Source organism: Bos indicus x Bos taurus, chromosome 26 (assembly GCF_003369695.1).
Source record: "Bos indicus x Bos taurus breed Angus x Brahman F1 hybrid chromosome 26, Bos_hybrid_MaternalHap_v2.0, whole genome shotgun sequence".
Lineage (NCBI taxonomy): Eukaryota > Metazoa > Chordata > Mammalia > Artiodactyla > Bovidae > Bos > Bos indicus x Bos taurus.
In genome coordinates this window covers 2,638,920-2,665,453 of record NC_040101.1, presented here as the reverse complement: position 1 = coordinate 2,665,453, position 26,534 = coordinate 2,638,920, and the positions used below count along the sequence as shown (strand labels likewise).

The following is a 26,534-nucleotide window of genomic DNA, read 5'->3' as shown; positions in this document are numbered from 1 at the left end:
AACACCAGGTTGGGATCTGAGCACCTTCATGTCTTCCATACAAATGAAGATGTCGATCTCATTTTGAGGAGAAGCAAATTAACGCATTTTAAAAACGTCTTTTTAAGGCCTCGAATCTCAGCTCCTTCTCTCCTGTGGCCTGGACCTTGCTTCATCCGGTCACAGCTCTGCGAGCTTATTTGGGGTTCACTGTCCAGTGGCTCCAAAAACGCTGGGGGCAGAAAATGCTTTCCGTCCTGCGGCCTGGCAGCACCCTGTGCCTGCAGGTAATCCGTCCTACAGACGGGGTTTGCCCATCTCCTTTCTGCAGCCTGTCTTCTGGCCTCGTCTGTCCAGCCTGAACCCCTCGCCCATGACTGCACACCACGATCGCCTACAGATCAGGCTTCTGAATGTGGATGCTGCGGGCCGGCTGCTGGCAGAGGACACGGCCACGTGGACGGCCCAGGAAACACGGAGAGCTGGGTGGGAGGGGAGAGGGCCTGTGAACAAGCTGCCGCCTGGGGTTTCGCTGGGACCCGTCTCGAGGTGACAAGGGCATCCTGGAGGAGCCTGCAGACCCCAGGGAGCACGCCAGTCTCCACAGTCAGACCAGACACTGAAAACCCGAGAGAAGATAAGAAACTCCCATTTTAATATAAAAGTGGCCCTGCACCTGGTAACTTCAGTTGGGGAAATCACACAGAACAGATTGGATGCTAACATTTAGGAAAATTCAGTGTAAAATTACAGAGCATTTTCAATATAAAAATAAGACTTTTAATTAAAAAAGAACACATAAGCAGCTCTGGATACACCCTCGAAACAACAGAGAAGTACGGAGCTGGGCTTTCCATTTGGACGTGGACTCTCAAACCGCACACGACATTTGATGCCGGATACTTTCAACTCTCAAATAAAGCCATGACCTTCCCCAGCAGGCTGCGCTGGGAAGGCAGCTGCGGGAGGAGCGAGGTCTGCAGGCTCTCTGGCTCTGGAGTGAGGAGGCGGGACCTCCCGCTGGGAGCACGGCGGCTGCTGTGGGGACAGGGGGTGCCAGGTCCAGCCAGGGGAGCACATCTGCCGCTGCACGAGGGCTCGAAACCATGACTGCGCCCTTCCTCTCCCGGCGCGGTCCTCTACCGGTCCTCCGTGTGGTTAAAGTGTCCCTACAATGAGAAAACAGGGCGTCGTGGGAAGGAACCTACCTTGGCTTCAGGTTCACAACACTGAGCTCTGCCTTTCAATCGGCTGAGCTGACACACACTCTGAGCTAAGCACGTATTTACAGAACATATATAAAATACCATAATTAAGATATTTAAAGTGCTTCCTACAGTGCTTGGCACATAGAATGTTCTCGATAAATGTTACTTCTCTCCTACAGTTCTATGAGAGGGGAAAAAAGAGAATGAAAGAATCATTTATAAATCCATAGTTTTTTTTCTAATGATGTCTGAATACTGAATATGGATTCAGCACAAGTGCACTGCAGCAGGCTCCTCGCAGGGGGCCCGGGGCGGGAGGTAACCCAGCTTCTCGAGGATCCCACTCGGGCCTGGCCTCCCTGCCCTTGGAGCAGACTCCTGCCTCCCCACCTTCACACAGAAGTGCTGAGATGTCTCGTTGAGCCAGCCCACCCCACCCCACCCTGCCTGGATGGGGTTTGTCTGGAGACACACTGGAGGCAGAAAAAACAGGACACGGGACAACCAGACACACGGACAAAGAGAGGACCAAACCTAGACTCTCCTCCACAAAAGAACCCGCAGGAACCACTCACTCAAACCTCTCACCCAGTCTCCATCCCCTGACACGACCGCATTTTCCAAATCCTCAGGCTTTTCTCCCCAGGGCCCAGTTTGCCGATGTCCCTCTCCAAGCTTAGACCCCTGTCCCTGATGCAGAAGTGAGGTCTCGTGTCCCCAGACTCTGAGGCGGCCACTGGTGGGGACCAGCCACTGGAGCCATGTCTGATGGAGGGTCTGGGCACTGAGCCCGATCTGATAAAGTCACGAAGGAAGAGGACAGCTGTGCCTTAGACGTCAGTCTCACTGTTGGCAAGCCGTATGTCCACTGCCTGGCTGAGCAGGCTTGAGAAGCGATATTAACGCAATGGTGGGAAATAACGACACTTCTGATAAAACAGTTTCAGTATTTTTCCACCAAGCAAGAGAAGAGTGTTTTTTTTTTTTTCTTGAAGAGAGTTTTGTTTTGTTTCTAACACTGGGATCAAAAGAGAGTAAGGTCCAAAAAGACACCTAGGTACTTTAGAGTAACACTGTCAAAACCCAAGGAGTCTTGAAAGTGGAAAGAAAGAAATGCCACATCAAGCTCAAGGGATCCTCAACAAGATTGACAGCTGATTTCTCAGCCCAATTCAGAGTGCTGAAGGTCAACCAAGGATTTTGTATCCAACAAAACTATCCTTCAAAAATGAGAAATTAAGACACTCCCAGATAAACAAAAACAAAAAACCTGTCGTTAGCAGACCTACCCTACAAGAAATACTGATGAGGCTCTTTCAGGTTAAAACTAAAGGACCTTAGATGGTAACTCAAGTCCACTAGAATCCATGAAAATGGCATTTTTCCCCTAATTACCACCTATGAGTCCCCCCTCCACTGAAGCTGTCTCATTTCAACAGCACTCTCTCTGCCTTGGGTCGCAGCTTCTGAAGGACCTCCTCTGGCTGCACCTCTCCATGGATGCCCCCCGCCCCACCCTCCAGGTCCCGTCCCCTCCGGAGCCTGTCCCCTGGCTGGGAGAGCCTCCCCACCAGGTGTCCTCTCCTAAGATCAGAGACCCTCTCTGACATGCTTGCTGCAGGCTGAAAGGTCCACTGCTGGGAGGTGGGAGTGGAATGCGGATGGGAAAGGACACGTCTGTGTGCCTAAGGCCTCCTGTCAGTCAAGACAGGGCCTGGGCTGGGAACAGGGTGGGCCAGGGGCCAGCTTTCCCTCACTGCACCGGATCCCAGCATGGAGCTCCAACAGAGTCCACGATTCTCTATTTGAACCTCGCCTTCCACCTTGTTACGAAGGCTTGCTGGTCAGTGTAAGTCTGCAGCAGCTGGAGGCGTGCAGAGCACACACCAGGGAAAGAGAAGACTGGAACCCTGAGGGCAGGTTCTGCCTCCACGCTGGACGGTCCTGACGCTCCCAGGCGCTGGAGCCCGTCCCAGCCCAGTCCACAGACAGCCTTCTGGGGCGGAAGTGGATGGTGGGGACAAGGCTTAGGACTTATCGGTGCCCAGCAGCAGCTTCTGGCGAGCAGCTCAGAACAGCAGCCAGCACGCTGTTCTCAGTCTCCTACCAAGTATGTCCAAAGGGATCAAGCCTGGGAAGCGATGCATCTCGACCAGGGGAAGGACACGTGGGTGGCACGGGAGTCAGGGGGAGGTGGGCTAGAGCAAGGGGACACCCCATGACCGTCTCTGCTCCTCGGAGGCTGAGTCAGGGGCTCAGGCTGGGAGGGAAGAGGAAAGCACGAGCCCAGGCCCGGGATTCTGAGGGGTGGGCCCCCCTGCCACAGTGCTGTGATGGGCAACACTCCTGCCCCAGACACGCAAGGATCAAGAGCTTCACAGAGGAGCTGTGGACAAACAGGCAACTCTAAAAATAGGGTATAAACATGCATGTATATTCCAGGAAAAGCCTTGAGTTTAAAACTAAAAAAAAATTGTACACACAACTTTCCTGGACTTCCAAGGCAGGCCTGGAGGACACTCTCCAAAATCCACTCAGGCTGTTCTTGTGCATAAATTCGTGTTATCTCAAACTCACCACCGTGGGCTGGAAGGGAGGGACGGCCTGGCTCCTCAGCAGAGATGCTGACCCTTAAGAGGTCTGAGGACCCTGCTCTGCAAAGAGTCTGAGGGGCTTAAAGGGCCCACTTACCCACTGCTGCCGCCGCTTTTAAAACAGATTCTTGTTGCTGTTTTCATTTTTACCTTTTGACTCCCTTCACCAATTGCTCCCACCCCTCACGCACTGTCGCTGGCAACCACCAATCTGTGAGCCTTTTTTTGTTTTGAAGATTCCATGTGTAAGACAGAATCTGTCTTTCTCTGTCTGACTCATTTCATTTAGGACAACGCCCCCAGATGCCATCCATGTTGCTGGAAATGGCAGCATCTCCCTCTTTTATGGCTAATATTCCACTGGATAAAGAGCACAATATCTCTATCTCCTCCTCCATCCTATTTTTGCAAGCTCATCTTATGGTCAACAATCTTGCTGAATATTAGTTTTAATAGTTTATCTGCAGATTTGCTTGGATTTTCTATGTAGATGATGTCAGGAAATAACAATTTAGTTTTCTTCCCCTTCTAATTCTTATAACCATTGTTTCTTCTTCCTTGTTTAACTGTCTGAGTTAGAGACCCTACTAAGCAGAAGTGGTGATGGCAAACAAATTTGCTTCTCTCTTCATCCAAAGAAACACTCCCCCTAAGTGCAGAGACCTTTCAACATCACCAGGGTAAGCCCTCTATTTATGGTTTTATCTTGAGTGGGATTTGGAGTAACTGAGCAGTTGCTGCCTCTATTAAGATGACAGTTTGATTTGTTTTTTTCCTCCTTTGATCAAACAATGTAGTTCTTTTTCTAAAGCAAGTCATCTGTATGTTCCTTTAAGTAGAATTTCTTTTAAACTATAAAACCATCTGGGATGGTAGCTTTTGAGAACTTTCCCAAATTATTCCATTGGGATTCTCTCTTCTGGAGTTAGTTCTGGCAACTGAATTACCGTGAGGGCAAGGGAATTCCCACTGCACTGGTCTCCCAGCTCTGAGCATGTTACAGACACGTATTCACACGGGACAGTCCCCTTAGCATCGCAGAGCATCATTCCAAGGTCCTTGGCGTCTGTGACTAACGGGTGGTCTGCTGTCACTCAAAGCACTGTTCCCTCATGGCCATCAGTGGTTTCTCTCCAGCAGCTCTCCAGAATCCTCTTTCACCATGATACATCAGACATGCAGATACGTCAGGTCCAAGACTCACCAGGCCTTTTCAGGAATACAAAAAAGTACAGACAGCAATGTAACAAATATACACGAACCATCACGTGGCTTATGAGATAAAATGCCACAGGTGAAATGTCATCCATTCTCACTGAAGTGTATATTTACTGAATAAATACATGCCAATCCACTTACGTTGGCTCAGTTGGTAAAGCATCTGCCTGCAGTGCAGGAGACCCAGGTTTGATCCCTGGGTGGGGAAGATCCCCTGGAGAAGGAAACGGCAACCCACTTCAGTATTCTTGCCTGGAGAATTCCATGGACAGAGGAGCCTGGCGGGCTGCAGTCCATGGGGTCACAGAGTCAGACAGGACTGAGCGACTGAGCCACTTATCTCTTCTCCTGACAGGTGTGGATGTGGTTTCTGGCTTTCTGCTAAGCAAACAGCGCCCAAGCGTTCTGCACACATCTCTGCGAGCCGACTGTAGGACCAAACCCAGCAAAGCCAAGTCCTGACAAAGCCTCAGGAGAGCACGTCTGCATCTGCTGTCCTGCTTCTCTCTTCATTTATGACATGATTAACAACGTACTTAATGTCCTTATCTGTAGCATACATTAATTTAGTCCCACACGCTTGCAGGAAATCTAAACTCCATTTAAAAAAAAATACTAGCTTTTCTGTGAAAATCCGTTTCACTGTCTCCTCATAGTATAACATTTTATCCCCAGAGAAAAAAGTTTTAGTTTGGTTCTTTAGTCACCTGAAGGCTCTCTACTCCTTCAGAACCTGAAATGATCTCAACAACACAGTAAAAAAAAATTTTTTTTTAACTAATTTTCTGGCATCCATATTCAGAGGAAACATTTATTGTCAGAGATTCTATCGGAAGATTCTGTCGGCAAGTCTATGCAAACTCCTCTATTTGACTACACCAACACAGCCAGACTCCTCCTTGGCCCGCTGCCTCTCCCACCGTCTGGAGGACTCAGCCCTGTCTTGGCCACAAAGCCCTCACGGTTCTGGGAAGGACGTCCACGAAGCCCTGCGGCCTCACAGCTGTCTGAGCGCATCAGAGCGGGCCGCCGCCGTGCCCGGTGCAGAAGTGACGGGGCCACAGACCAGCCGGGACAGCGGGCACAGGAGGCCTACACTGCGGGCTCGGGGCCCGGCCTCCCCACTGACCACAGCGTGGGGCGGGCCGGTCACCCGGCCCCGTGGACCGCGTTCCTTATCAGCAACCTGACCGCTGACCGCTGGGGTCCCTGCTGAACCTCGGGGAAGTGCACTGGGCACTCTGTTTCCTAAGGAATGATCAGTGAAATTCCCGGTGATCCCTCTGTGACTGTTGTCTTCTCTCAGGACGTATGGATAAAGGGCTGATTAGATCTAGCTGCTGCTGAAACAGAGAGAGTGACCTGCTGCGCACGCATCTGTGTTAATCCACATCAGAGTCTGCCGTGCCCACCCCGGCCCTGGCTCTGGGCCTGACCCCCAAGCCAGGTGGCACTGCCCCCATCACCACAGGCAGGGGGACAGAAACTCCTGTCTGCACCGGCTTCTCCCCCGCCCCTGGGTCAGGGCAGTATTTATAGATGCTGCGGATGCAGGGAACAGTTGCTAATGAGACAGACAGGTAAATAAAATAGAGCAAATACTTTAAAGGTCACCTGTGTGGAGATAAGATGTAGTACAGGGGAAACAGGCATCCATCTGGAATCAGAATGACCATCCTGGGGCACCTCCCTCCGCCCCCAACGGTAGGCTGGGGACCCCTCCCCGGGACCACCCCTCCCGCCCCCCGCCCTCCACTTCTGTCCCCACATCGCCCACCTCTCTTCTCCCAGCCCTCGTCAGCACCCCTTTTTCTGAGTGGCACCTCCCGCTGGTGTGCTGCAGCTCCTCAGGGAGGGGCCACCCCCAGACTTCACGGGTCAGCGGGGCAGTCACCCTCGGCGCCGTTCCCTCCCCTCGTCTCCCCCGACCCCAGGCAGCCTCCCCGCCCCTCCTTCCAGGGTCCCAGCTCCTGAGGACTTGGCCTGTTGTCAGGAAATGGGTTTCAGTGTCAAAAAGGGAATAACGTAGAAGCTCACTGAGATGCTTCCCTAGTTTTTGCCCTCAACACTAATGAACAGGCTGTTAGCCAAACCAATTTGTTGGGGATTGGGAGCAGCGGGGTCCCCAAAACCAAAAACATCATTTTGCATGTTGGCTCTCACGTAGTAACTCACTATCGGCTTGGGTAAAAACTCAATCAGATCAGATCAGTCGCTCAGTCGTGTCCGACTCTTTGCAACCCCATGAATCGCAGCACGCCAGGCCTCCCTGTCCATCACTAACTCCCGGAGTTCACTCAGACTCACGTCCATCAAGTCAGAACCTGAGATAAACTCCAGCAGAGGGGACCGGCTCCCAGATGCTGAGCTTGCTGGGCGACCAAGACCCCAGGCCTAGTTAAAGACTGCAGGCTTTCTGTTCTCAGGAAGATCTGTCCACTCCTTAGCTGGTTAGCCCAGGTGGGGTCCAGTCAGAACAGAGACTCAGGTGAGGAATGTGGGCTTCAGCGTCACAGATGACGGAAGAAAAGAGGATCCACGGGGGGAGGGAGGCACGTGTTCCCCCAGGAGGGGCCCCCCTCCCAGCCTGGGGGCAGCTGGGAGGATAAAGGGAAGAGATGGGGTGACCGCAGAGCCCGAGGGCTGCCACCCAGAAGGAGCTGGGAGCGAGGGGGCCAAGTCCTCAGGAGCTGGGACCCTGGAAGGAGGGGCGGGGAGGCTGCCTGGAGTCTCGGGAGACGAGAGGAGGGAACGGCGCCGAGGGTGACTGCCACGCTGACCCATGAAGTCTGGGAGTGGCCCCTCCCTGAGGAGCTGCAGCACACCAGCGGCAGGTGCCACTCAGAAAAAGGGGTGCTGACGAGGCAGCACTCCCCCTTGGCCAGCATCCTGAACCCGTTCTTCCTGTGGCTTCCAGCCTGATAATGCCCCTTCCAAGCATTTTCATGTGGTTATCCTGCAGACCTCTCACAGCCTCACGAGGATGCATTTAATGGGAAGAATTTCTAAGAAGAGCATGATTTCATGGCACACTTGGCTACCATGAGCCCCTGGGCCAAGACTGCTGAGCTGAGCAAAGAAGGAAGTAGGCTGCATGGCAGGCCCAGCCTTGGGAGCACTCAAGGAAGGAAAGGAGCCTCCTGCAGGTGGAGACCAGCGCCCTGACCCTGTAGTCTGGATGGTGCACAGCAGAGGGCCACCCACTGGGCGGCAGAGCGGACACCCTGAATGACATAACACCACGTCCCAAGAATCAGGGATGGCCTCACCCCAGCTGTCAGTACCATGAGCGGGGTGACGAGGAGCTGCTTCTTAATAATAACGTGTACTAGGAGCTGAACCTGAACACTGATCACCCTAAGACATCATCAGTGAGCTGCAACGGGCCAAATGGGAGGTTCGTGTGTCAGCCTGGGGAGTGAGTTGGAGAAGGTCTACAGGAAAAGTCCTTGCAAGGACTCACGATAACAATCAGGAAAAGCTTCGTGGGAGAAAGACAACAGGCCCAGGCGGTGAGCTGAGACGGCCACGTGAGAATTCTGAGCAGAACCAACTGGGTCAGCTGATACCTGCTGCGGTCAGAAACACAGCAGAGAAGGGGGACCCGAGGAGGTTCTCAGGGAAAAGCATCCAGCTCACCGAGACACCAAAGCAAGCTTCCTGTCAGAGACTCCCCGTGGGGTTCTCAGGGGCTCCATGGTGAAGAATCTGCCTGCCAATGCAGGAGACGTGGGTGCAATCTCCGGGTCGGGAAGACCCCCAGAGAAGGAAATGGCAACCCACTCCAGTATTTCTGCCTGGAGAATTCCATGGACAGGGGAGCCCGGTGGGCTACACTCGCTGGGGTCACGAAGTCCGACGCGACTGAGCACGCACACACAGGGCTCCCACACAACCCCCAGCGTGACCCCTGCTGCTCTCTGAGCCAAGCTCACCAGCGGCATCAGCCACGGGAACGGCGGGCCTGGACAGGCAGGCTTCCGTGTGAGTCGGGCGCACCCGTGAGCGGAACCCCTCGTTTAATGAAGTCTTCTGAAATTTGGAATTGCTGCCCATTGGTGATTTACTGTTAAGCGCTTCTCCCTGGGATCTTGCATTTCTAAAAATACTATTTGCTTTTTATTTAACACTGAGCCTCTTGATGTTCTGGAATACAAAAATAGTGTCTTATTATTTTAAAAGCTTAAGAGAGAAACTAGCCATGTTATTAGAAAAAGAAGATATATGCAGCTATAGTCTGTTCAAATATCAAGAGGTGTGACTTTTCAAATTCACATTTCAATCTTTATTTACATAAGACTTTTAGAAATAGTGGGTGTAAATATTAAATCACCCAAGCCTGGGTGAAATTTTATTGAGAATAACTACAAATAAAGGGAAACTGATTTTTTAAAGTCACTTTCTGAAAATTTAGATGAAAAGAATATCGAGCATTAGAGAGAAAAATTATATATTTACATATCAATATAGGTTTTCCACGCACAGATTCATCTCCTAGGAAACATACAGAGGCAAGCTTGGGGAATCACAAGGGAAGGAAAACCCTAATCAAATAGGTGCTGTTGTTCAAACAGAACATTAGCTTAAATGATCCAATCAGCTGCTTGAGCCAAATTTTTTTTTTTCCTTTAAGCTGTTCATGCCAGAAGACAACCTCTTGGAGCATTAAGAATCCGTATTACGTTCCAACTGTTTGCCCAACAGATGGGGGATTTGAAAGACACATTCCATGGAAATGTGACGAGAACGAGGAAGGTTTGGAGTTAGTCACCAGCATAATGCACTCTACCCATAGTGGGGTCATAATATTAATTATCACAATCCAGGGCACGTTTGGCAGTTACATGAATCAACCGAAATACAGTTTACGTTGCTGGATCTTAGTTTTAACATTATGCAGGATTATTGGTGGCTCAGTCGTTGAAGAATCACCTGCAATGTAGGAGACCTGGGTTCGATCCCTGGGTCGGGAAGATTCCCCTGAAGGAGGGCCTGGCAACCCACTCCAGTCTTCTTGCCTGGAGAAGCCCATGGACAAAGAAGCCTGGTGGGCTACAGCCCACAGGGTCTCAAGAGTCAGACATGACTTAGCAACTAAACCACCACCACCTCCACACCACGAAATGCAACAGGACCTGCGGAAATTTTCCTGAGGATGGAGTACGAAAGTAGGAAGGCACATCTCCATGGGCGGGTCTACCTGGCCTTGGTCTTCGTACTTATCTAAGGACTTCAAAGGCTCCATGTTGGCTGGCCTTTGTTTAAAACAAAATCACTGCCTCCCCTACAAAACAGTCACCCACAATGCACCACATGAAAACTCTGCAATTTACTGACTCAAATGTTTGCTGATCAAAAGCAGCACAGAGTTTCCTCTAAAGATCTTTAGGGGGAAATCCTGAAAACACTCACTCACACACACACACACACACACACACGCTCCTGGTTTCTATGTGGAAATTAAACACAATTCTATTTTATTGCAATATGAAGACTGCAAGCTTAAAATTAAAAAAAAAAAAAGAATTATAGAGGTTTCAAAGCTCTTATTATTAGAACAAGCCCAAATTTAGGAACAAAGGTATCATGATGCTAATGTGAAGGACAGGAAAGCTTGGCGTGCTCGGGGTTCACAGGGTCGCAGAGTCAGACACGACTTAGCAACTGAACAGCAGCATCGTACACTTCCTGATCTTCTGCCCAGCACAGGGGACTGAGAATCTGACTCTGGCGACACTAAGACGTCCCATTCCCTTGAATTAATGGTGTGAATGCTGTTTATCCTTCTGAAATTTTGGGTTTATGTGAAGTGTATGCAAATAGGAAAGAAAAGCTTAAGGAGGGGAAAGAAAAAGCAACACCGATTCCCATTTGGGTAAGTAAATGAGTTAAGGACATTTCTCTAAGATGTCCGCAAATTAGCTCTATTTTAACCATTTCCAGGACCTGTTCCCTTCTCTAAACCCTGTTTTTAGAAAGAATTTAAAATGTATATTCAATTTGTAGTCTCAGTCTGAAGCTGGAAGAACATCAGTTTGCAGCCGAGTAGAATGCTCAGAAAACCAACCTGTACCTTTCAATTTACACCCCTCTTCCTTAGGAACGAAACGGCCGTTTCTACCACCCTTGTCCTACGGATCCAGGATTTAAGGACAGGTCTTTCACGTCACAGCGAGCAGGGGAATGCACTTACAGACTCTCCCGCGATGCACCTCGGGCAAGGCTGGGCCCGGATCCTTCCGCCATCCAGAGGACCCTGTTCAACAAATCACAGCCACGGATGAGCCAGGGCAGCGGTGATTCACACTGAGCAGGTAAAGGCTGGTCTGGTGGGAGCAGGAACCTACCCCCACGCCTGGTCGGCCCTGGCCGCTGTCGGGCCATGGTGACAGCAGGCGGCCTCTGCGCTGGGCATCCAGGCACTCGGGCTCCTCGCTGCCCCCGGACACTGGGATGCGCACCCTCAGCTGGGGGCAGTCCCGCTCGGGCGCCGCGGCGTCCAGCCTCCTGCACAACCGCTTCTGCAACGACAGTCTCACTTTAGATGGCCTCGGAAAGCACACGGCGCTCTGACTGAATCTGCCTCTGAGAACCTCGCTGCAAACACAGACCCCCGAGGAGCTCAGAAAGTTTATAGGACGTTGGGAGAGACAACTTCCAACTTTATCTTCCAGGAATAACCACCATCACTTAACCTCATTACTTCCAGCACAGTCTGATATTTACTTAGCTTTACAAGTTTAAAATAATCATTTGAAGCAATTTTGGTCAAAATTCTTATAATAAACTGTTGTGACTGGTTTACCGAGAATGTACAAAACCTATAAATTTTTGTTCAAGAATCTAGTCATGCGCTACGATACTTTTGCCAGGTAGGTACTTTCTTAACACAATATCAAGCTATGTGCTTCCTTAATACGATATGAATAATCCCATGTGGATAATTCTTTGTCTTCCTGACACTGAGGAGTGGGCTGGTTTTATTTATTTCACAAGCTGCACACACAGCCCATAAGGGATAACCTGCAGGAAAGGCATGTGACGTTGGCATTCCCGTGAACTAAAGACGAATTACAGAAGCAGCCTTCCAAAGCTGAAGGAAATGGCTGTCTCTCCACGTTCCCAGTCTGTGCTCCGAGGGGTAAGGATGTGTTCCGCGACACAGAGCAGATGGGTAGGAGGCCTCTGTAGGGGACAGAAGGTCCACCCTGTCCTGGGTCCCCGCTGCTGGGCGGTGCCCGCCAGAGTCAGGAAACACCCCTGGTTCACAGGTGGTCCCACACCCTCCTCAGTCACCGGCAAACCATCGTCATGATTTGCGCCAAATCTGTTCACGATCCATTCCATTATATTCATTATTTTCTAAATGGGCTTTTTATTTCATGGATTTATCTAATATAGAAACCTGGTGTCGAGTGCTAGTTTTACTCCTCCCTAACTAACATGTCTTAAGATAGATACCTGAGGAGGAAAATGGTAAATGCTGACCTCTGAGCCCCCAAACCAGAGAATATGCCCTGGGGTAAATACAGTGCAGGCTCCGGGAGGCTGAGACAAGGGCAGGGCAGCCAGTCCCCCATCACCCAGTGCCACAGTCCTTCCCAAACATAAGGAAGTCCAGAAAGGTCACAGTCACTGCTGCAGAACCACACCCGGGCACAACCTGAATCGGAGAATGCAGACATTGGAGAATATGGCCAGGGGGACAGAAAAGCCAGGATCCCAGCGCAGGTCCCCTCCGCTCCAGCCCACACCACACCTCCAACGTGGCCCTGCCCTGAGAAGGGCAGGAGGAGATGCTGTGAGCGGGACAGGACAGGGTCACCAGCGAGGGAAAGGCGCCCGGATGCGCAGCGAGGAGGAGCCTGAGCCCCCAGAGCCCAGAGGCGGGCCGGGGCTCCGAAGTCTGCACAGTGAAAATGGACAGAGCACTTACAGAGGTTCTCCTCCGAATTCAGCTCCTGGGAGGGGCATGGGCAAAGGGGCGGGCCAGTGCCCCTGGGGCTGGGTGGTGGCGAGGAGAAAGAGAGAGAGGGCAAGTTTGGGGTCTGGCAAGTGAGGGTGCCCGTCATACCAGGGGGCTCACCGCCACCCCGTCCAGCAGCAGACGCCTGCTCCACCTGCACTCAGCCACACCCACAGCGGAGGTGCCTAACGGCAATCTGTAAAAATACCCCAAAACACAAAAACTCCTCCTGAAAAAGACATGAGTCAAAAGGAGACTGTAATACTCTTAAAAACATAGTTAGACACTCAAAAAAACATGTGAGGATATGAAAAACCACCCTGAATTAGCGATGTAAAAACAGAAAGGACAAAAATGGGGAGAAGCCAAGAGAGACTTGGATGATTCGGGAAAGCAGTGGAGGGAAACGAGGTATAAACTATAAAGTGCACTGAAGGGGATAACTTCAAGTGAAAACTAACAGAGGACACCAAAGAAGGGCAGGAGCACAGTCAAGAGAAGGAGAACGGCATAAAGAAAACAGGGGGGCTAAAAAAGGGCAGCAGCAGGAAGGGAAGAAAAAGCAGCAAGAAATGTTCGCTGAGTCAGAGTTCCGCAAAGAGGAAAGCAAAGTAACAGCAATGCTAAGGCTGAAAACTGTAGCCCGAGAAAGCTTCATGGAAAGAGGAGACTGACTGAAGCTCAAAATGGAGGCTCACACGGCGCCTGGGAAAATTAACCCGGAATGAGCAACACGGAGACATCCTAATAAAACCAGGAGACTTCAAAGATGAAGACGAAATCCTCAAAGCCCCTGGGCGCGCAGGTCCATGAGGGTGAAAAGGAACTGGAACGGCATCAGGCTTTCCAAGGCAACACGTGAGTGAGACGATGGAGAAACACGCTTTTCAAACTCAGTGAGAGAAAACACAGACCAAGAATGTAAAATCTACATGCTGTCCTTCAAATGTCAAGGTTACAGAAATAGCATTTCAACATAGGTGAATTTAGAGACCACTACAGCCGTGAGCCCTTCCAGAGGATTCTATGTGAGGGTAAGCTTCATCTAACTAACCAGTGATGACTGGGGAAATTCCAGGGTAAGGATTTTTCGTAAGCATCTGAAGGTACTAAGATGTACATCTCAGACTAAATTTAAAATAAAGGTGGAATTAGGCTGACAGACAAATGTGCAAACGTTATGTCCTCTAACATGGTGGAAGTAATTCCACTAAAACACGAGAGATGAAGGGAGAGGGAAAGTGGAAAAATTCTGTAGTACAGGTCAATACTGTACAGTGACAGTCGTGTATCAAAGGGCACCAGGAAAAAGATTAGTAAGTGTTAAATGAATGAGGGAAAGACAAAATCATCATGAAGTAAACACACAGTGAAATGTATTTTAGGCAAGATTTACTAATAGATGCTAACTCAGAAGGCAAAGGCTTAAGAAGAAATATGCTTTCTCCCCCAAGGTATTTATTAATTTACAAAGTTTCAGTTTTATACATAAAACTGTTTTACATATAGTTTCAACAAATATTTTCATGTTTCAACGTATCTCCCCCAAGGTATTTATTAATTATAATAAATAATTATAATAGTTATAATTTAATTTATAAATTAAATATAATTTAAGTGCAGTTTCAACATATCTCCCCCAAGGTATTTATTCATTATAAAGAAAAGACTGGTAACTTTACAGGGTATGAAACCATCTTCATCCAGAGACAAGGTCAGCATCACGGTACTGAGACATCTTGGCATCACAGTCCCCATAAGATGCACGAAGAAAGTATAACATCACCTCGCGATACTCGTGCCAGAAAGGACGAGGTCTTAACCTCATCACAGAAGATGCTGGACAACCCACATGGACGGAGAGTCTTCTGCCAGATAGCTGACCGCTGCTCCGTAGACGTGCCAGGGTCAGGAAACCAAGGACGTGTCAGTGGCTAGAGGGGTGAGGACTCAGCACAGTGTGGAGTCCTGGAGGGACGAGTCAGTGACTAGAAGGGTGAGGACTCAGGGCAGTGTGGGGTCCTGGAAGGACGCATCGGTGACTGGAGGGGTGAGGACTCGGCGCAGTGTGGGGTCCTGGGAGGACATGGTGACTGGAGGGGTGAGCAGACTCCGTGCAGTGTGGGGGGGTCCTGGAAGGACATGTTGGTGACTAGAGGGGTGAGGACTCGGCGCAGTGTGGGGTCCTGGAGGGACGCGTCGGTGACTGGAGGGGTGAGCAGACTCAGCGCAGTGTGGGGTCCTGGAAGGACAGGTCAGTGACTAGAGGAGTGAGGACTCGGCGCAGTGTTGGGTCCTGGAGGGACGCGTCGGTGACTGGAGGGGTGAGGACTCGGTGCAGCGTGGGGTCCTGGAAGAGATCCAGGACAGGAAAAGGGTGCGAGCGGGACATCAGGCGAGGCTGGAGTATGGCTGGAGGCCGGGCGACGGCCGGGGACGAGGCGAGCCTGGCCGCCTGCCAATCGTACTGTGCCCACGTACGTTGTTCACGTGAATTCTCTATATTACAGCTGCTTTTCCCCAACCTTTCTGTAAGTCTAAAACTACTTGGAAATGAAGTTTTAAAAATGAAGATAAAAAACCTCCTGCACCTGCTTTAGTGTATACCACACATCTAGAATGTGGATATAAGCCAAGTCACCTTTCCACAATCTTAATTTTTCCCTCCCAAGTGACATAAAGACTGACGTGTGTAAGACAAAAGTCCTTCCCACGTGTGAAGATGGTTCTTGGATACCTCTGAGGCTGCTTCTCTCCGATCAAGCATTCCTGCTCTCTTTCACTCTCCCATATCCGAGAGGCTTTCCAGAATCTTCCTCTTCTAGACACCATGTCCTAGAGTTTCTAAATCGTCATTATTCCTCCTGAAATGAACCATGTAAAATACCCCCAACACACTGTCACCACCGCGGAGGAGAGCAGAGCTCCCCGCTACCTCCACGACGTGGTCCCAAGTCCGCAGGGAAAAACTCCGGCTGAGGGGCCCCAGCAACCTGCCACCTGGGTCCACACGAGGCCGGCACCCCCCCAGCTTACGTCTGTCTCCCCTAGAGGACGCACAGCCCGTTCCTAGGGACTACTGAGGGTCCTTCTGGTTTAAATTTAACGCCAGGCTCTGCTACGTAACCCTGAAGTTTAGTTTCCAGGTCTAATCTGATTTCCTTGCTATTTTCCAGTGTATCAAAGTACTGCCAAATACCGCCATCATCACACGAATCGCCTTCGTAATTGGAAATGGTGCCGCCTTCTGTGTTCCGCCTGAGTCGGATGGAAGGGTTGAGGAAGAAAAGACCAAGGACCACGACCTCCGGTTACTCAGGATCTGCTCAGCTTTCACATTGCAGAAAGGGGCATGCTGTGTAAAGGGGTGTCCTGCCAACTCCCAACTATCTGGGCGGGACTTGCCTGGTGGCCCAGTGAGTAAGCCCCTGTGCGACCACCGCAGGGGGCCTGAGTTCCATCTTGGGTCGGGGAATAAAGATCGTGCATGCCACGCAGTGCGGCCAGAAAAAATCGGGCAAAGAGAAGTGGGGATACTGGCTGTGCCCCGTGTCATCCACACGCAGGATGTGACTCTCCTGCGGTCACATCACAGCCCCGTGCTCCTTTCTGAGGAACATCGCTTGCCAAACAGGAGGGCAGAGGGGCGTGGACGGGCAGGAAGTGTGCTTCTAGAGTAGGTCTCACACTCCATGTTTCTTGATGAGTTAGACGGATTCTAACTTCTTTGTGGGGTCAAACAACACCTGGCACAGCGGGTCAGCAGACCTGTGGCCACCCACAGTGGACACTCCTCAAGAGGCTCCGGTGGCGGGGGCTGGGTCCCCACGTGGTGGGGGAAGGGGAGCCACACTGACCAGTCGTTGAGGGCTGGGCTCTTCCAGGGAACATGGGGCCCTCCGCTGGCCGAGGGGATGAAGTCATTCATGTTTTCTGCTTTAAACAGGGATTAGTGAAAGCTGGCTATATGTGACACTGACTCACATATTTACTCGGCAAATATTCCAATTACCATGGACTGGCCTGGACCACGGGAAAACTGGGGCTGAGAGGCACTGAAGTCCAGGACGCGTGTGTTACATGCCTCGCTCTCCCCCACTCCCTTCTAGAGACGCTTCAGTCAGCCTTCATCAAGGCACGTGAAGATTTACCATCTGGCCGCAGACAGTGACTGCAGCCATGAAATTAAAAGATGCTTGCTCCTTGGAAGAAAAGCTATTTAGACAGCGTATTAAAAAGCATAGATATCACTCTGCCGACAAACATCCACCGTCAAAGCTATGGTTTTTCCAGTAGTCATGCAAGGATGCAAGAGTTGGACCATAAAGAAGGCTGAGCACCGAAAAATTGATGCTTTCGAACTGTGGTGCTGGAGAAGACTCTTGAGAGTTCCTTGGACCTGCAAGGAGATCAAACCAGTTAATCCTAAAGGAAATCAACCCTGAATATTCATTGGAAGGACTGATGCTGAAGCTGAAGCTCCAATACTTTGGCCACCTGATGCGAAGAGGCAACTCAATGGAAAAGACCCTGATACTGGGAAAGACTGGGGACAGGAGGAGAAGGAAACGACAGAGGATGAGATGGTTGGATGGTATCATCAACCCTATGGACATGAGTTTGAGCAAACTCTGGGAGATGGTGAACGACAGGGAAGCCTGGCGTGCTGCAGTCCATGGGGTCGCAAAGAGTCAGACATGACCAAACAACAACAAATGGCTCTGGCGCCGTGTAAACAAAATTCAAATCCTGAATAAACACAAAGACCCCGTTACTTAACACCTACAGAAGATCTATCAAGCAGCAATCTCGCCAGAGAAGAGCTGAAAAAGAAACACAGCTGAGTAAGAGAAGACCCTTGACAGGACCCCCCTCTGGAAACCCGTTTCCCGACTTTGCACACAAACAGAACGTGGAGGGTAAAGAAAGAAGAGGCCAACTTCCTTGAGTGCTTTGACAGAAACACCCTGTGAATTCTCTTCAGTCGGCACAGCAAGGAAGTGGCAGGTTCTTGAAAAGCCTTAAGTCAAGCACTTGTAATATATACGCTAATATATGTTAAGCACATATACTCTAAGTTAGAATACCAATGTAAATTGTCAGAGTTGGTAATGCAATTAAAGGTAACTCTCCAACTACACACATACACGCACAATAATCTCATCTTTCATTTGAAGGTATTTTAAGGATTTTTATTGACCAGTGGAATTTATTCTAAAGATCACTTGCATCATAAATGTGTGATGCTGACTGAGTCCCAGTTATCAGAAAGTTGCTGAGTGAGGTATTCTAGTCTAGTTTAATCTCTGTCACAGTAAAGAAAGTTCACTTTGGCTGGAGCAGCTGACACGGACATCCACCAGCTCTGAGACAGAACCGCTAGGGCTGAAGAGCAGGATTGAAGAGGCCTGCAGACTGTCGCCGAGGAAGAAAGCGTGCAGAGATCCCCCCTCGGGGACAGTCGCTTGGAAATGACCTTGCGCTCTTGGGGGTGTTGCTTTCTGCAGCACAGACCGAACCACAGAAACCAGCAGAAGCAAGGGTGCCTACTCTCAACCCCGTGTGGCCAGGTGCCCTGGGACTTCAGCCACAGGGACCATAACGTCGGGACGCTGTGCATCATCAGCTGCCCTTTCCAGGAGACTCCTCCCCGTCCCGGGCACGGACCTGCGTCCACACCCCAGACCAAGTCCTGCTCAGGAAAGAGAAAGCAACCGATGAGGAGACAAGCGAGGTAAGCCGTGGGCACCACTGTGACTCCATGAAAGCTGGCTCCCCAGAGGAAGGTGGTGGAGGAGAGCGAAGAAAAACCACTCTTTGACTTCCAATGAAAATGAAAAGACATAAACACACACTCTAGACTGAGCACTAATTTTGCATGCATGATTTACAAGGACAGTATAAACCTAAATTATAAAAAAATCTATTTACCACAGGTGGGACCTAGTAACTGTCCTTGCAATGATTAAAAAAAAACTACAGCATGGAGTGTTTCTATATTTGTTATTTCAGTAGCAAAGTAGAGCCCTGTGCTGCCAAAGCAGGGCATTTTACTTCTATTCTGCACGTGAAGAAGGTGAAGTCCACCAACCCCAGCTAACTTGCCTGAAGTCCAATGACTGGAAATGCCAGACCTGGGGCTCAGCGTGCGTTAAGTCAAACTGGGGAGACAAGACTGAGACATGTATTAAAGAAGCACTAAAAACTGAAAAATGCATGAAAAATATATCAAAGCTTAACATAAGCTACAGTAATCAAGATAGTGCAGTAACGGCACAGGACACACACAGAGACCAATGGAACAGAAACGAGAGTCCAGGATAAACCCTTCCGTTTACCGTGAACTAACTTTTGACAAGGCTGCTGAGACAACGCAACGGAGAAAGAAGAGCCTTCATAAGAAGTGGTGCTGGCGTAACTCTATCCACATGCAGAAAGAGGAATTCAGGGCCCTAACCACACAGAGATGAACTTGGGATGGATCAGAGAGCTAAATGTAAGAGCAGAGAACATTAAATTTTTAGAGGAGAACATAAGACAAAATCTCTGTGATCTTGAGCTTGGCAAAGATTTTTTAGATACGACACCAAAAGCATGACTCATAAAAGAAACAAATTCATAAACTGGATTTCGTCAATATCCAAAACTGCTTACTGTATGCACGCTAATGGACTTGTCTCCAGAATATATGAAGAAGTCTTTCAACTCAACAAGATGGCACAATTTTTTAAACAGGCAAAGGATATGAATAGGAATTCTGCTGACAAAGATATACATATGGTCAGTAAGTACATGAAAAGATGTTCAACATCATTAGTCATTACAAAAATGCAAATCAAAACCACAACGGGATACCATGTCCCATCCACTGGAATGGTTATAATCCAAAAAAGTGTTGGCAAGGACGTGGAGAAAACAGAACCCCCATTTGCTGCTGGTGGGAATTCAAATAGGGCAGCTGTTTTGCAGAGCAGTTTGGTGATTCCTCAAAATGCTAAGCACAGAGTTACCTAATAACTCTGCAATTCCACAGCGAAACACCTGCCCAAGGGAGATGAAAACACACGTCCACACGGAAAGCCTGTACCTGGATGTTCACAGCAGCCTTCCTCAGAAATCCCTGAAGAGCAAGCAACCCGAACACCCATCCACGGAGAAATGCTTAAATAAAATGTGGCATTATTCATACAATGCAATATTTAGCGACAAGAAGAAATAAAATACTGATATGTATTTCAATATGGATGAACCGCTTACGTTAAGTGAAAGAAGCCAGTCACAAGAGACCAAATATTGTGTGGTTCCATTTACATGAGATGGCCAGGACAGGACAGTCAGCAGAAGACAGAAAGTGGACTGGTGGCTGCTCAGGGGTGGGGGAGCAGCAGGACCGGGGACCAGGCTTCTTTTGGGGTGATGAAAATGTCCTGAAATCAGGTTGTGATGGTGTTTACACAACTCCATACTACACTAAAACCACTCATCTGTGCACTTCCAGAGTGAACTTCACTAGGATACAAATCTGCAAAACTCCCATTTATTATATATATACTTATTTATTTATATAGGTATATATGTCTAGTCAAGACTATGGTTTTTCCAGTGGTCATGTATGGATGTGAGAGTTGGACTGTGAAGAAAGCTGAGCGCCGAAGAACTGATGCTTTTGAACTGTGGTGTTGGAGAAGACTCTTGAGAGTCCCTTGGACTGCAAGGAGATCCAACCAGCCCATTCTAAAGGAGATCGGTCCTGGGTGTTCTTTGAAAGGAATGATGCTAAAGCTGAAACTCCAGTACTTTGGCCACCTCATGCGAAGAGCTGACTCATTGGAAAAGACTCTGATGCTGGGAGGGATTGGGGGCAGGAGGAGAAGGGGACGACAGAGGATGAGATGGCTGGATGGCATCACTGACTCAATGGACTTGAGTTTGAGTGAACTCCAGGAGTTGGTGATGGACAGGGAGGCCTGGCGTGCTGCAATTCACGGGGTCGCAAAGAGTCGGACACGACTGAGTGACTGAACTGAACTGATATGTATATAAAAACTACGTACATTACACACAGACACACACACATATATACAGTCATTCAGGTGACCAAAATGTATTTTTAAGATACATCAGGTTTCTGGACTGCAGGTCCCCAAACCCCTGGAATTTCTAAGCAACCAGGACAATGGGGGTATTTTCTGTCGCAACACGCAGTCTCTAGTCCTCGGTTCCTGAGGTCACTTCAGAGCCATAAAGGTGAATGGGTGCCCTGTTACTCACGCGAATGAAGTGACTTTTGGCAGGCACCTGAGGGGGTTGGGGGGACTGGCTGCCTGAGGAACCAAGAGGAGCTGCTTGGGACTTTCAGTGCCACCCTCCAATTTCTGGGGAGTGGGGAGGGGACAGAAGCTGCATCACAGAGGCCGCCGTGCAACCCAAGAAAGAGGGGTTCCGCGTGCTTTCAGGACAGGACCGGGAGCCGGTGCGGCGTGTGGCCGGGCCCCAGGAGGACAGAGCTCCTCTGGGCCGGACCCCGTCTTCCATGTGCCTCCCACGGCTGTGGACTCACATCTTTCGATACCCTTTACAGATAATTCATCATCTGGTGAGTCGAGGGCTGCCGCAGTTCTATGAGCGGCTCCAGAGGTCACTGGATCTAAGGAGGGGGTGGTGGGGACTTCTGACTTACAGCCGGTGGTAACAACCTGAGCTTTGAGAATACTGGAGTGGGTTGCCATTCTCTTCTCCAGGGGAACTTCCCAACACAGAGATCAAACTCAGGTCTCCTGCATTGCAGGCAGATCTGAGCCACCGGAGAATGTATGTTAAAGTAACTCCTTCAGGAAGAAAACCAAAAATTAAACCAGATGGAAATAAGAATATACAAAAGACTGAAGTGCACTGGAAATGGTAACTCTGTGGGCAACCAGTACTCTGCCCAGAGAGCCTACTCTTTACAGAGCTTTTTTGGAAAAAGAGTCTTTAGGGAGATAGAATGCTGAGGCGTAGACATGAATTTTTGGGCGTCTGGGTTGACATTTCCATTCTGAAAGGTGCGGTGAGTGTGGTGGTTAGGGACTGCAAGGAGCCAGGCACTGGATGCCCAGTCACAGGGTCAACCTAAGCAAGGCCTCACTTCTCTTCTTCCAGAGCCTAGAACAGTGCTGGTACACAGTAGGTGCTCAGAAAAAGAATTTGTAAAAAGTCTATGCAACAGAAAGGATAAGCACTACTGCTGTGTAACTGCCACCACATTCACTGACCTCACCATCATCAGGACACTCCCCAGAGGACAGGAGAGACTCCTGGCCCTGGCTCATGAGAATCCTCATTCCAGAGACGGTCCTGGTGGCCGCAGCTCCTGATCTCTTCTGCTGGCTTTAGCACACAGGGTGCAGAGCCACTGGGCTGTCACAGAGGTACGAAGGGACTCATGCTTCCCGAGTAGCCAAACTCTGAACAGGTGTGTATGAGAGAGACGGAGAACGAGAGTGGAAAATGGAGGGAAGAACATGGCTACTTTATGAAGCTCAAGCCAGATTGTCAGATCAAAAACTAGGACAAAAACAATGTTGCAAAAACAATGCAACGTAAAGGAGGACTCTATCAGGTCAGGAGACAGGACACACCCCAGCACTGCACGCCCTCATCCTGTCTGGTAACAGTCTGGAAGTGCTGGAGCCTCAGCCTGGGCACCTCATCCCACCAACTCCAACCTGAAAGATCACTCAAGGTTTCCTCTACTAAGCCTTTCCTGTTTCCTCAGATCAACAGTGACCTATGGCTCCCACCCCTGACAGTCCGGCGCATCATACCTTTCATCAGTTTACGGCCAACTTTGGACTTCGTTTTCAAGTCTCACGTTTTAGTTCCACAAGCCCCCGGAGGAAGCTGTATAGCCCGGTGGTTAAGAACACAAGCTCTGGAGGGCGCTGGTGGGGTTAGGGCCTACGACCACTACTTGCGGTAGTTACAACTGCACTCACCTCACACGCTAGTGACGCCATGCTCACAATTCCCCAAGCCAGGCTTCAGCGGTATGTGAACCGTGAACTTCGCGATGTTCAAGCTGGTCTTAGAAAAGGCAGAGGAACCAGAGATCAAATTGCCAACATCCGCTGGATCATGGAAAAAGCAAGAGAGTTCCAGAAAAGCATCTATTTCTGCTTTATTGACTATGCCAAAGCCTTTGACTGTGTGGATCACAATAAACTGTGGAAAATTCTGAAAGAGATGGGAATACCAGACCACCTGACCTGCCTCTTGAGAAATCTGTATGCAGGTCAGGAAGCAACAGTTAGAACTGGACATGGAACAACAGACTGGTTCCAAATAGGAAAAGGAGTCCGTCAAGGGTGTACATTGTCACCCTGCTTATTTAACTTCTATGCAGAGTACATCATGAGAAATGCTGGACTGGAAGAAGCACAAGCTGGAATCAAGAGTGCCGGGGGAAATATCAAAAACCTCAGATATGCAGATGACACCATCCTTATGGCAGAAAGTGAAGAGGAACTAAAAAGCCTCTTGATGAAAGTGAAAGTGGAGAGTGAAAAAGTCGGCTTAAAGCTCAACATTCAGAAAACGAAGATCATGGCATCCGGTCCCACCACTTCATGGGAAATAGATGGGCAAACAGTGGAAACACTGTCAGACTTTATTTTTTGGGGCTCCAAAATCACTGCAGATGGTGACTGCAGCCATGAAATTAAAAGACGCTTACTCCTTGGAAGGAAAGTTATGACCAACCTAGATAGCATATTCAAAAGCAGAGACATTACTTTGCCAACAAAGGTCCAGCTAGTCAAGGCTATGGTTTTTCCTGTGGTCATGTATGGATGTGAGAGTTCGACTGGGAAGAAAGCTGAGCGATGAAGAATTGATGCTTTTGAACTGTGTTGTTGGAGAAGACTCTTGAGAGTCCCTTGGACTGCAAGGAGATCCAACCAGTCCATCCTGAAGATCAGCCCTGGGATTTCTTTGGAGGGAATGATGCTGAAGCTGAAACTCCAGTACTTTGGCCACCTCACGCGAAGAGTTGACTCACTGGAAAAGACTCTGATGCTGGGAGGGATTGGGGGCAGGAGGAGAAGGGGACGACAGAGGATGAGATGGCTGGATGGCATCACTGACTCGATGGACGTGAGCCTGAGTGAATTCCGGGAGTTGGTGATGGACAGGGAGGCCTGGCATGCTGGGATTCATGGGGTCGCAAAGAGTCGGACACGACTGATCGACTGAACTGAACTGAACTAACCACCACTTGCTAGTTGATTCATCTCTCTGTACCTCAGTTTCCTCGTTGGTCATATGGGCATCCCAACAGGCTGTTGTGAAACTGATAACCCACATGGTGGCCACTGGAGGACTGGCAGAATCTGCCACACCTCAGCTAAATGTCTCCAAGATGTCCCCTCCTGCGGTGACAGCACCACTGCACACCCAGGAGCTCGAGCCACAACCCTGGGGGTCACCTGGACTCCCCCATTCACACTCCCTGCCACACCCACTCACCAGCAAGACCTGCCGGCTCTTCCTCCAAAACCCACAGCCACGTGTGTGTGCTGCCATTACACTCCCCTCAGGCTGAGCCTCTGACACCTCTCACCATCTATATATTGTGCCTCCCCTCTGACCACCATCCCCTTCATTTCCCACAAAGCTGCTCTGGGGAAAGGGTGGCCCTTTAAATGTCAGGATGATCGTGTCACTTTCCTATTTACTTCCCACCGTCTGGAGGATGGGGCTTCCCAGGTGGCTCAGTGGTAAAAAATCCACCAGCCAATGCTGGAGACACAAGAGACATGGGTTCGATCCCTGGGTCAGGAAGATCCCTTGAAGCAGGCAACCTACTCCAGTATTCTTGCCCAGGAAATCCCATGGACAGAGGAGCCTGGCGGGCCACAATGCACAGGGTTGCAAAGAACGAGATACAGCTGAGAGGTTGAACACACACGTGTCTGGAGGACAGGAGGCTGCTGAAGCCACGGACAGAATGAGACTGGGTGCGTGGATGTCTTTGATCTGGGTACCACTAGAAGGCATGAGGAGAAGGGGATGACAGAGGATGAGATGGTTGGATGGCATCACCGACTTGATGGATGTGAGTTTGAGTAAACTCTGGGAGTTGGTGATGGACAGGGAGGCCTGGCCTGCTGCAGTCCATGGGGTCGCAAACAGTCGGACACGACTGAGCGACTGAACTGGACCGAACTGTTCCACTGCCCTGGGCTCACCTCCATACTGCTATGCACAGAACCAAACTCCCCTCAGGTCTGAGCCGGGATGGTGTGAAGTCTCCCTGTTACAGAAGCTTAGCCTATGCCCTGAGGTGGCACCAGGTGGAGGGGTGCTGCATCAAGAACATAAGTGAGACTAGCTCACGGTCAGGCAGCGGGCAGCGAAGAAAGAGGCTTCAAGGGAGAAAGCGCCTCACTCCTGACAGGCTGTGCAAAACACTGGAGAAAAAGGTTGCCTGTACTAACTGGGAAGGCACATGCCATGCTTATGGAGCCGGGAGGAGTCGAAGAAGAATATAAATAATTCTGTTGCTCGGTATGGCGGCACATGGCTGCTGCTCTTAGAGGGATCCCTGAAGTAAACAAGACGAAATCAGAACCGGCGATTCGCAGGCAGAGTTGTTGGACAACAGCGCAGCTCAGAGGCTCTGCCCTCATCCCAATCCCACAGGGCTTCTGTCGGTTCCCTACGTACTTCCTACCCACACTAATTTTCCCTTCAAGCCTCGCATAGTCTCGACGATGCACCCACCCCGAGCTTGATTAGGGACCCTCCCATTACCCATCACCTCTTACCCTGCTCTTTCGCAGCAAACGACTGGAGTGTCGGCTGGCCTGGCACCCATACTACACCCAGCCCAGCGCCTGCACGTGGCGGTTTGACTCAGGAACAGCTGCGCGCAGAAGGCGGGAGGACCCTTGACTTTGGACACTGAACCTCTGAGGCCTCCGCTGCAGCCCTGAACCATGTGACCAGCCCTGGGTTTCCAGGACACCAAGGTGCCCGGGTCTGCATCTCTGCGCAGGCGCATCCTGAGGGGCGACCCGCCCCACCCAGGCCCCGCCCAAGCGGGCGCACACCGCCCGCCCTGGCCCGCATCTCTGCGCAGGCGCAGTCTGAGGAGAGGGCCGCCTCATCCAGGCCCCGCCCACTGCACTCCGCCCAAGCGGGTGCGCTCGGCCCGCCCGGGCCCGCAACTCTGCGCAGGCGCGGCCTGAGAGGCGGTCGGCCCCACTCAGGCCGCGCCCACTACGCTCCGCCCAAGCGGGCGCGCGCAGCCCGCCTGGGCCCGGCCTCCTCCTGCTTCAGGCGCCAGTAGTCGCCAGACCCGGTGGGCGTTTGCCCAGCGCTGCCGTCTTCCCTTTCGCAAGGCCCGGGCCCCGGGGGACTCACCGCGTCCCCCGGGACCTGCAGATCCTCAGGCCTCCGCCGTCGCCATCGGCCCAGCGCCAGGGTGTCCATGCGACCCCAGGCCCCAGGCGGCCGGGCCTTCCAGCCGCCGATAGCGGTCAGGTGCCGCCCTCCCGGCCCAGCCCGGGCTGCCGAGGCCACGCCCTC

At 50.6% G+C, this 26,534-nt stretch overlaps 1 protein-coding gene across 1 annotated transcript; it reads right to left on the bottom strand.

Annotated features, from left to right (window-relative positions):
• Positions 1 to 611: 611 nt before the first annotated feature.
• Positions 612 to 26,534, bottom strand: C26H10orf143 (chromosome 26 C10orf143 homolog). The gene is made up of 4 exons (XM_027528823.1): positions 26,370 to 26,534; positions 11,347 to 11,520; positions 11,193 to 11,255; positions 612 to 1,148 (listed from the first exon to the last, which is right to left on the bottom strand). The coding sequence occupies exons 1-4, from the start codon at positions 26,436 to 26,438 to the stop codon at positions 1,119 to 1,121; spliced, it is 336 nt and encodes a 111-aa protein (XP_027384624.1). The 5' UTR covers positions 26,439 to 26,534; the 3' UTR covers positions 612 to 1,118.